Genomic DNA, 11,682 nt, shown 5'->3' on the forward strand with positions numbered 1-11,682 from the left:
GAAGATGCATGTGGAGAACCTGTTGATCTGTTAGAGTGGGACAACTATGGTTTCTAGGTCATCCTATGCTCAGACAGTTCCTGTGGTGGAGTCTAGCAGTTTATCTGTTTGTAGAAATAAGGCTTTATAGGCCATATATGTAATGGTTTGTATTTATGTTGTGTTGTGAATTAAGTGACTTAAGTATTGTATGATGGAAGTTTATGCTTTTATATCATTTCATGCGTAACTGAACATCCTGGGCGGTTACGTATTCGTGGGTGCACCATGACTTTATCGGGTGTCCCCACACTCGAGCGGCGCGCCGTGCGGCGGCGGCGTCGGCGGGCGGCGACGGGTTGTGGCGGGCGTGCTCGCGCGGCGGGAGGGCTCGAGCGACGCGCCGCAAGGCGGCGACGGTGGCGGGTGGGAGCCGTGGCCGGCGACGGCGTCGGCCGGCAACGGGCGGCGGCAGCGGGCAGTTGGCACGGCCGGCTAGCCGGCTAGGATTTCTGGTTTTTTTTTTTGCTGAAAAATATCTCCGGATATCCGATGAAAAATGCCAGATAGTTTCCGACCGTTTTCCAATTCCGTCGGATATCACCCTTACTGTATTCGTTTTCATATCTGAGAAAAAAAATCCGAATTCATTTCTGAATCCGAGAAATTCCGGATATTTCCGACCGAATTTTTCCGAATCCGAAAATTGGTCCGGACGGACGGAAAGCATCCGAACCACTTTCATCCCTAGGCGTACGTGGACGGAGGGAGATTTTATTTTAATGGAAAGAAAAATCTAACATTAAAATTATTGGGTTCACCAATTTAAATGTAAATCGATGGTCAGATTTTTTATATGATGTGTAATGAACTTATTAGGAGAGGCTAGACGAAGAGCTAAATAGATCTAGTAGGTTAATGCACATTTTAGGCCTCTATTTTTTTTAATTTTAATTATCATGGAAATAAAAAAGGAAAAGAAAGGAAACGGAGGGATCGTACCTACATTGCTGTGAAGATGAATAGTGCGTACGTTGTGGAGGCGTATGTGGACGAAGGGAGATTTTATTTTAGTGGAAAGAAAAATCTAACATAATTATTGGGTCCACCAATTTATATGTAAATTGATGGTCAGATTTTTCTATTTTATTAAAGTGACATGTGGCGACTCGGGGAGAGAGAGAGAGAGAGAGTTCAAATTAATGGATCCACTAGTTTGAATTATCTACACTTCAAATCTAATGTTTAAGATAGTAGGTTTCTGGAAATGGAAATGGACAGTAAGTTGTTTCATTTCTTTTATATTTTTTCTACATTAAAATTAGTAGCTACCTTCAGAAATTATTAGCTATAGAATAGAATAGGATTATATAGGAAGGAGAGATGTAGTACTAGAGGAGGAAGCGTACATACTACGTGTATGTCCGTACGTAGTTGTAGTACTGTGGGCCGGTGGGAGAGGGGATAGGAGGGAGTTGGGTTGTGGGCTTCTTTTTTTAAAGATAATCTAATAATAAAAAATAATGGGTCCACCCATCTATTAAAATGCCACGTAGCGATTGAGGAGTATTTATAGAAATAACACGTGGCAGTTTAGGAAAGTTTGTAGGAAGTTTAATGTACTTTTAGTATATAATAGATAGATAATAGATAATAAACTTGTAGAAGTTGAATTTTAACTTGCATTTTGTGGATTGATATATTACATATTGATCTATCTTATTCATATTTTTTTAATTTTTTTTATAACTATTTAGATGACGCGCAATAAACGGGTGTATGTCCACTCAAGCTGTTAAAACAGTTTCCCTGTATACGTGGCAACGTCCTTCGATAAGCAGAGAGACTGACTTCCTACCAAATTTTCTTCCCTTGCGAAGCGTGGCTGATACGCGGACAAGGCTTTACCATTTTTCAATGCTATAGCTGTTGTGTATTAACCTTCTTGCGAAATTAGCTTTTCCAATACAAAACCCAAATGCGTGCGTTATTCAAGAACACATAATAGGTTATTTCAGGCACCACGTTTCAAGGTTGGGCAAATTGCTAAAACAGAAAATTATTTCTCTCGGCGTCAGCATTTCATGAGCATAATGTGACCATGCAGCTTCAAGAATTCCTCCAATGCTGTCTTGGACGAACCACCGTCCTCCAGAGTTCGACCAATCATCCCCTGAATCTGCTTCACACTCTGTCGTATCTTGTCCGCCTTCGCCGTAATCCCCATCACCATCTCCACGACCTCGACCACCCTCTCACGCTCCAGCGCCGGGGAGTCCGGCCAGTTCCCGCGGGACACCTCCACGCACGCGCCCCACTCCTCCAGCATCTGGGCGTTGAAGAACTGGTCCGCCGTGAGCGGCCACGCGATGATTGGCACGCCGTGCGCCATGCTCTCCAGCACAGAGTTCCAGCCGCAGTGGCTCAGGAACGCGCCGGTGGACGCGTGCGCGAGGATGCTCACCTGCGGAGCCCACCCGTGGATGAGAAGCCCAATGTTCTTGGCACGCATCCTCTCCTCGAACCCTTCCGGCAACCACTCGGCGCTGAACTCGCGGCCGTTGGTGGTCTCGATGTCAAACCCGAACGGCGGACGGATAGCCCAAATGAACGGCCTGCCGGTGAGCTCCAGTGCCATGGCGAGGTCAACCATCTGGTCAGGCCTTAGCGAGTTATTAGACCCGAATGAGATGTACAGCACTGACCTCTCTTCTCGGGTGTCGAGCCACCGCTTGACGTCATCGTCGTTATGGTCACCGATGTGATCGGAGTGCTCCGTCCGGCGACGCACTAGAGGGCCGATGGGATAGACCGGGACGCCCATCGTTTTCCGGAGCATGCGCAGCCCGGTCGTCTCCAACTCCTCCATCGTGCTGATGAGAATCGCGTCGGTGTCGTACCCGGCCGATGTCTGCCGGCGGTGGTGGGCCGACCACCGGTCCGTGCCGTCGGCGTGGAGTAGGTAAGGCGGAAGCTGCGACCGGTGGACAGTAACCTCCGGGTGGTCCGGGAGGCAGAACGCGTCGTCACCGGGCGCACGCAGGTGCGGCAAGTGGTTCCACAGCGAGTGGAACACCACGCTGCCGAACGCGCCGCAGGAGACGAAGATGGCGTGCGCGGCGCCACGCCGGCGGGCGACGTCTGTCGTCCACGCGAGGAAGGGGTCGGCGATGACGCAGACCCTGGCACCGTCCGCTCCGGCGTCGGTGATCAAGTCACGGACGAAGCTGTCGAAGCTGTCCTGTAGCGAGCGCGACTCGGTGGCCTCGAACAGCGTGATGAAGTGGAGGAGCGGCACGGCGTCGGTCGACTCGATGTCTCCGGGCAGGCCGTGCTCGGCTGGCGCGAACGGCAGGGCGTGGAACCGGAGGTACCGCGTCTGGGAGCTCGACCGGCGGCGGAGGTCTTCCACGTTGCGCGGGGTGGAGACGATGGTGATGTCGGCCGTGGGCTGGGCGTCGTGGAGGTGGGCGGCGAGGGAGAGGAAGGCGGAGAAGTGGCCCTGCGCCGGGAACGGGAAGAGGACGATGCGGAAGCTGCCATCGCTGGGCATGGTGAACACGTTGTTCTTTGACTTCGAGGTTCTCCACTGGAAGGAAATTAAATTTTTGCTTTGTCTGAAAGGAGAGGAAGCACGACAGCACCGGTCGGTGTGTGTGTGGCAATGGCTCTGGGTGGACAGGATGAACGATAGGGTGGGGAGCGAGGCTGGGAAGGATGCGCTTGGCAGTTGGCAGACAGGCTTTGGGATGAACGACGATCTCGCGGCGTGGGGCAGTTGGTAAGGCTTCCGACGCGGGATGGGGCAGGGAAGCAATGGTGTCGTGGACTTGTCCTTTGGTTTCCTGTCCGTGAGATCGTGACGTGAGGTGGGGCCGTTGGATTTGATGGTCGGGGTACGACGCAGCGCGATTCCGGGCAGAAAAAGGGCCCTTGCCCTGTTTGCGCCACAGGGCTGATGCGAATGCGAGGGAGGCGTCGGCGTCGCTCGCGGCTCGGGTGCGACGTGGTGCTTTGCGTGCGGCAGCGGCGCACGGCAGGCTCCGGCTTGGAGGGCGGGCGGTGGTCAAGAGCGGGACCGGAGGCGACGTGATGGGACGGAGTCGTTTGCCCGGCGTGGTGTGGCGACGAGTGCGCAGGAGCAGCACACTGGAGTATAGCAGGCGCGGCGCTGCATCATGCTCGCGGTCGTGGGCGTGCGTCGGCGCGAGACTTTGGAGGGCGACCACGGTCGACACGGCTCACGGCACTGGCGCTACAGTCCACACGATTGAGCGCGAGACTGGTTCGTCACGGTGTAGCGGCGGCAGCTCGTGCTGCTACGAGCAGCGGCGCAAGGCAAAGGCAGGCATGGCCCGCATGGGCGCACGGCTTGGCTGGCTTGGCTGGCTGCTTGACCAGCAGGCGTCCTAGCCGGCCTGGCTTGGCTGTGGGCTGCTAGCTGTGCTGGGCTCGGCCAGAAGGTGGCGACCTGGCCTTTTTGTGGTTGCCCCGACTGGTATTTTAAGAATAACTAGCAATAGTGCCATTGCGTTGCAACGGCAAAAACACCGTTTGATAGTGTTGCACCTTGAAAACCTTAAATCTGTAAAAATCAAGTCTAATTTGATACATTAATAAATAGGTAGAACCGAGTCTAATTTGATCAATTAGCATAGGATTTAGGATTTAGTTCTAGATTTATTTTTCTAGACTACTTAAGAGTTTATCCAACGGACTTTAATTTGAAAAATGTGAGCCACATTGTTTGATCAATTTTGCTTTCGGCCTAGGTCTTCCCAAGCCGGCCTAAACTTGAGCTGGCCCATCTTCAGCGAGTTAGAGTCAATTCGACGGCCCGCAAGCTGAGCAGCTGAGCGCGGCCGACGTATGCGGGGACGGTCCGATGCACTTCCGCGGTCCATTGGGCGCAGCGTAATCAACGGCAGCAACGGCCTGACGCTGGGCGAATCTGAGTCGTCCGATTTAATGGACGGCTCCAATCGTCCCCGCACCGGATGAAGCGCCGACCGGGGAGAGGGGCAAAACCCTAGCTCCCAAATCCCTCTCTCTTGATCACATTTCCTCTCCGGCGACGAGCGAGCGGAACGACGGAGCGAGCGGAGGATGTTTTTTTTTCTTTTTCATAGTACAAGTTTTTTTTCTCTTTTTTTGTTTTTTCTCACCTTTATTTTTCTCCACCGAGGAGTCGGATTTTTTTAGAGTCGGACATTTTTTTTGTCGATGGAAGTTTTTTTTCTCTTCGTTTTTTGTTTTTTCTCTCTCTTTTTTTCCACCGGAGGAGTTGGACTTTTTTTTTTCTGATCTTTTGCTTTTATCGCTTTTTTTCCGGTCTTTTTTTCACCTGTTTTTTTTTGCGCTTGTTTTTTAGAATCGGAAAGATTCCCTTTTTATTTCTTTTCGCCCTTTTTTTTTTACTGCGGAATCGGATTCATTTTTCTTTTCTTTTTTTCGCGATTTGGTTTCTCTTTTCTTTTTTTTCGCCCGGTTTTTTCGGCCGTTTTGTTTTGGATCGGACAGATTCTTTTTGCCCGTTTTTTTTTTGACAGTAGAGAATAGTGGTAAAACTAAATTTTAAGAAGAAATAGTGGTAAAATTAAATTTTAAAAATAAACAGTGCCTCAGCACTATACTTGATGGCGCCGAGCCGAGGTTGAACATCTTAGCTTTCAGGTGTTATATTGAATAAAATCTGGTGGCAAGGCTGTGATTATAATCGATGTGGTGTTTGATGAACTTGCTCGAGCTAACCGATCCTTATTAGGACCAAGCGCTCAGATGAAATTCAAGAAGTGTTGTGAGTTTTTCTCTGTGGTTTTATTCCAGTTGGTATAAAATATACTCATACGTCCCATAATATATATATATATATATATATATATATATATATATATATATATATATATATATATATTGACGGAGCGTTGGGGCTCCTCACCGGGAGACCGCGCGGGCCCCCCTTTGCCGGTTCGGCCGAGGGCGCTAGGTGAGGTTTTAAGCCCTCGATCTGTGGAATGTTTCGCGAGAGAGCAAATGCGCAAGACACGGGCGATGTAGACAGGTTCGGGCCGCTGAGAAGCGTAATACCCTACTCCTGTGTTCTGGTGGATCTATGTACGAAGGAGTTACAAGGAGCTGGAGATCAAAAGAGTTCAAACTCTAGAGACCCTCTCACTCTTTCTCTCTACGAGCTCTGCTCTCCTCTTTCTTCTTTTTCAGCTCCCTCCAGTCCGTTAGTCCGTCAGTCCCCTCTCTTGGTAGGCATGGTCCTTCTTTTATATCTCAAGGGGATACCACATATACCATTTCTACCTACCCTTCTTTTGGGTGGGGACTCATCCTACTTTAACCAAAACTTGGCTCGTACCTTCGCCTGACACCGGGATAACCCTGTCCTTCCTTCATTAATGGGCGGAGATTTGCAATGGCTGCTCTCCGAATGACCCTCCGATGGGATGGGTCATACCAACCTCCACTCCGCCGGAAGCAGGTGCAACGTGGGAGCACGGTTGTTTGCTAATGACGTGACCGGCGTCAGACTAGTCACAAACCGGTCATTCTTGTCTACCACGCGTCAGTTTAGCATGCCACCCATCAGCCCTTCTTCGTAAAATGACTTCCTTGTAATGGTTGCGATGAAGCCTGGTATGAATCTAGCCGGGACTGACGTGCTAACTCTAGGAGTTCCCACGCCGGCTCCGGCTAGGGACGAGTGCCTAGGGGCTCTCATCATTCCGACGGGACGGGGCGAGGCGTGCGAAAGGCCGCCTGTTGCCACCTAACCCGCGATCTGACCGGTCTGTAACCGGTCACACACTGTGACCTGTCACGGACCGAACGAGTGTGCTGCGCTGCATTAAATGCGGTGTGGGACGCTCGTCCAACCCGCGATAAACGCGGTTAGGTGAGCGCCGCTGTGCTCACCTAACCCACACACGTGGCGCCAAACCCACAGGGGGTCGGGGCGCCCCAGCCCTCGGGGTCGAAACGGGAGCGGCCCGACCCCTCGGGGAGACAGAGGGAGGGGCGGCCACATCACCCTCGGGCCCGACCCCCCCGAGGGGGTCAGGCCACGTGGGTGACCGCGGCTGCCCCAAACCTCTAGTCAAGATAACCCCGGTCCCATGTCACCGACAGTAGCCCCCGGCGTTATGCCAGGGCGATCGCCCTCCACGAGGAAAACGCTCGGGCGTGACGCCACTCCTTAGGCCCGGTGACAGGTGGGGCCGGTCTCTACAGGCGAGCAGGAATCCAGTGGTCGCAAATCGCGCGCATCGGCAAGGGAAAACCGACCGACAATAATGAGCGGCTTTCTTCAAGACCGCTACATTACTTGAGTAGCACGCAAATCGGGACGAGCCGGTTCGTTTCGCCTAGAGATGTGATGATGGTGCATCGGTTGGCGAGCGTAGTTAACGCGCGCACGATATGTCCCATCTCGACTGTCACGGCCGCACATCCGCCTCGTGCGCCGCAAACGGGCGAACGGGATTAGTGGAGTAGTGGGCGCGAGAAACGAGGGGGCGAGATAGTGGGCGCGGGAAGCGAGGAGCCGGGCATAGCGTTGGCAAGGGTATAAAGACGCCAAGGAAGAGATTCGTTTCCTTCCTCTTCGCCATTATTCCCCTTGCCTTCGCCGCTTGCGCTCTAACTTCTCGTTTCCTGTGCCCTACCCTCGCCGCACTCACTCGCTCTCAATCCCCTCCTCTGCCGGCGTCATGGCACGGGGCTCCGCACCGCTCGACGGTAGCGTGCTGCCGCCTTCTCGCATCGTGAGCGAGAGGCAGGCCGGGCTGCCGCGCCGATTCATGCCGGAATCTGCCACCGGCCGGGAGGTGGTTGCGCTGGGTGAGGGACGCCCGGCGCCACACTACCCGGGGCGGTCCGTATTCTTCCTTTCCTTCGCAATGGCAGGGCTGGTCCCGCCATTCTCTTCTTTCTTCATGGATGTTCTGGAGCTTTATGATCTCCAGATGGCGCACCTCACCCCCAACGCGGTAATGACGTTGGCCATCTTCGCGCACCTGTGCGAGATGTTCATCGGGGTGCACCCATCTCTCCGGCTATTCCGGTGGTTCTTCACCGTACAGCCGGTGTCGCCACCGTCGGTAGTCGGTGGCTGCTACTTCCCGCCGCGGGGGCCGGTGCTGAACCGCTACATTCCCTGCGTCCTTCGCAAGAAGTGGGACGACTGGAAGAGCGACTAGTTCTACACCCCTCTCGCCGACGAAGCGCGCCTCCGACTTCTGAGCCAGCCCCCGGCGCAGGCCTCCAGCTGGCGGGCGCCGGTAGATCTGGGAGACGGCTACGACGCCGTTCTTGACCGCCTGGCTAGTCTGCGATCCCAGGGGCTCACGAGGGCCATGGTGTACGGCGATTACCTTCGTCGCCGGATCGCGCCGCTCCAGCGGCGCGCCCGGGGCGCCTGGGAGTACACCGGGTCCGAGGACTACATGAGGACCCACCAGGGGGTCAAATGGGACTGGGTCCCTGAAGACTTCAAGGTGGTGATCCAACGGGTGCTGAATCTCAGCTCCGTGGAGGCATCCTTCATCCCCCAAGGTGTCCTCCCCCTCTGCAGCGATCCAGAGCGCGCCAACATCCTGACCATCATGCAGGCGGTCGGGGCGTCAGGGGAGCGGGCTCCTCGAGGCCACGATGGCGCGGGCGGGAGCCGAAGGGGGGAGCAATCTACCCCGGGAGGGGGTCGTGCTTCTGGGCCCCGTGACGGGGGCCCGGGGGGCAGCCGCCCTGCCGACGCCCGGGGGAAGAGGAAACAGGAGGATACCCCCTCCCCATCTCCTCCCCGAGGGGGCGGGGCGGTGCGTGCCAGCAGCAGGCGCCCGGAGGGTGCTGTGCCGACGTCGCAGCCCGAGGGGGAGCGAAAAAAGAAGCGGCTCCGCAAGATAGGGGGGACCGAACCATGCCGGGGAAACCTCATCTCCCCCCCAAGGTGGTCGTTTAGCCGACCTCCTCGCAGGTTCGTCCCCGCGCCAACTGCGGCTGTATTCATTCTCCCATCTCCCAAGGCAAGTTTTTACTCACCCGTTTTTCATCTTCTGGTTTTTCTTCTGCCTCAGCGAGATCCCGTCGCGCCCTTCCCGCCATTCCAAGTCCGGCCGGTCTGAGGCCGAGGAGACGGCGACCGCGGAGGCCCGGAGGCGGGAAGCTGACCGGCGAGAAGCCGCAGACCGCCTCCGGGAAGCCGAGGAAGCTGCCCAGGAGGCCGTCCGGGCTCGCCAGGCTGAGGAAGCCGTTCGGGAGGAGGCTAGACTCCGCCGGGCCGAGGAGTCCGTCCGGGAGACGGAGGCGGCGCGCGCACGCCAGGCGGCCTGCCAAGCCCCCGACCCGACTCCGCCCGAGGCGACGACGACTTCCGAGTCCTCCCACGACGAGGCCGCGGGCGCACCGCTCGGGCCCGACCCCTCGGGCGACGCTCAGGATGAGCCAACTTCGGGGGACGTCCCCGAGTCCGGCACGTCGATCGGCAGGCCGAGCCGTGCGGCATCCTTACCGAGGCGACTCTCCCCCATGCCTTCCGCTGCCCCACTGAGCGCGGAGCCCCTTCTGCAGGCCTTGGCCGCCACGAACACCACGGTGTTGGACGGGTTAAGTGCCCAGATGGAGGTCCTGCAGGCAGAGCGGGCGGAGCTCGACGCGGCGTGGGCGCGTGTCGAAGAGGGGCGACGCTCGGTGGAGGCCATGGTGGAGACGGGCCGCAAGGCACACCGCCGGCACACCTCAGAGCTCGAGGCCCATCGGAGGGAGCTGGCGGAGATCGCCAGGGAGGTGGAGGAGGAGCGGGAGACTGCCCTCATCGCCACCGCCGTGTTCAACGCGGCGCGAGACGACTTCTACCTCCAATACGGGAGCCGGGCGGCGGAGCTAGAGAAGAAGCTCGACGCGTCCCGGCAGCGCGAAGAGGCCCTTGAGGCTCGCGCCACGGTGCTGGAGGAGCGCGCCCGCGCCCTGGACACGAAGGAGAGGGAACTGGCGGGTCGCGAGGCCGCCGTCGCCATCCAGGAGGCAACGCTGGCGGCGCACGAGGCCGCCTGCGCCGAAGAGGAGTCCGCACTCCGCCTCCGCGAGGACGAGCTCACTGAGCGGAAGCGAGCTCTCGAGGAGGCCGAGGCCGCGACGCAGCGGCGGGAGGAGCAGGCGCGCCTGAATCTGGAAGGCGCCCGCGCCGAGAGGGCCGCACTGGACCAGCGGGCCGCTGAATTCGAGGCGCGGGCGAAGGAGCTGGACGCGAGAGCGCGCAGCGGCGGGGCGGCCGCGGGCGACGGCGACCTAGCCGCCCGCCTCGCAGCCGCCGAACACACCATCGCCGAGCTGCAGGGTGCACTGGACTCGTCCGCCGGGGAGGTCGAAGCCCTCCGCTTGGCAGGCGAGGTAGGGCCCGGCATGCTTCGGGACGCCGTCTCCCGTCTAGACCGTGCCAGCCGGCAGGCGGGCCTCTGGGGCGGGCGGACCGCGAAATACGCTGCCAACCAGGGGGGCCTCGCCCAGCGCCTCTCAGAGATGGCCGGGACCCTCCAGCGGCTCCCCGAGGAGCTCGAGGAGACGATCAAGTCATCCTCGAGGGACCTCGCCCGGGGGGCGATGGAGCTCGTACTGGCAAGCTACCAGGCCAGGGACCCTGACTTCTCCCCATGGGCAGCGCTGGACGAGTTCCCTCCTGGAACCGAGGATGGCGCGCGCGCGCAGGTCCGGGACGCCGCCGACCACATCGTCCACAGCTTCGAGGGTACGGCCCCTCGGCTCGCGTTCGCCCTCGACTCTGACGAGGAGGGCGGTGACGGTGGTGCGGACGACAGCGACGACGAGGCCGGCGACCCGGGCGCGTCGGCGTGAGCCCCCAGGCCCCCGCCAATCTTAAATAGCTTTTTCTTTCTTCTTCTGAGGCCTTCGGGCCCCCTTCTTGTATAAACTAATTCAATCTGCAATCAAATAAAGAGGAAATTTTTGTGTCAACTCTGTTTGTTGTGTGTATGAGACGAGGGTGGTCTGTGCCGCGGTCCTTCTGTGTCTTGGCTTGAACGAGGGCTCGTGCCCAGGTCCCAACCTCAAATGGCGCGGGTCGGGGCTAGTGCCTGGGGAGATCCACGTGTCGAGACTGGCCAGGCCGGGAACATGGTGACCGAGGGTTATGGATGACCCGATTGTGGGCCTTTGCCGATTCCCCCCCGGAGTTCACCACGCCCCAGGGCACGGCTCGGTTCTGGGCCCCGTTTGGCGATTTTAGCCGGCCCGGGCCACCGAGGGTAGGGTCGAGCACGAGCGTGCTAATTCAAGCCAAGATTCTTCAAAAGGAAACGATGGCACAGACACAGTCCTCAGGAAATCGAAAATGCTTTTATTGAAATACGGAAGAGAAAAAAGATAAGGATATGCATGTGGTAGCCCCCGGCCAACCCTGCACGCCTTGGGGGGGCGCGGGGTTGGCCCGAGCCCGAGACCTGACACCCGACCCCCACTAGGGGTAGAAGCGACGAAGGTGTTCGATGTTCCACGGGTTAGGCAGCTCTGTGCCGTCGCCCGTGGCCAGCCGAACGGAGCCTGGCCGGGGGACGCCGATCACTCGATACGGACCCTCCCACATTGGTGAGAGCTTGCTCAGTCCAGCACGCGTTTGGACGCGGCGTAGGACGAGGTCGTCGACGCAGAGTGATCGGGCCCGGACGTGGCGCTGATGGTAGCGCC

General features: G+C 57.3%; 1 protein-coding gene across 2 annotated transcripts; it reads right to left on the minus strand.

The window, feature by feature from the left end:
- Positions 1-1,921: 1,921 nt before the first annotated feature.
- LOC4335345 (UDP-glycosyltransferase 92A1) lies at positions 1,922-3,959 on the minus strand. Of its 2 annotated transcripts, XM_015779537.3 has the most exons (2): positions 2,685-3,959; positions 1,922-2,594 (listed from the first exon to the last, which is right to left on the minus strand). In XM_015779537.3, exons 1-2 carry the CDS (start codon positions 3,530-3,532, stop codon positions 2,054-2,056), a joined length of 1,389 nt encoding a protein of 462 aa, XP_015635023.1. In that variant the 5' UTR covers positions 3,533-3,959; the 3' UTR covers positions 1,922-2,053. The 2 variants fall into 2 exon arrangements, with proteins under 2 accessions (XP_015635023.1, XP_015635022.1); XM_015779536.3 differs by having other exon boundaries at positions 1,922-3,724.
- Between the last annotated feature and the right edge of the window lie 7,723 nt (positions 3,960-11,682).

This window comes from Oryza sativa, chromosome 4 (assembly GCF_034140825.1).
Source record: "Oryza sativa Japonica Group chromosome 4, ASM3414082v1".
NCBI lineage: Eukaryota > Viridiplantae > Streptophyta > Magnoliopsida > Poales > Poaceae > Oryza > Oryza sativa.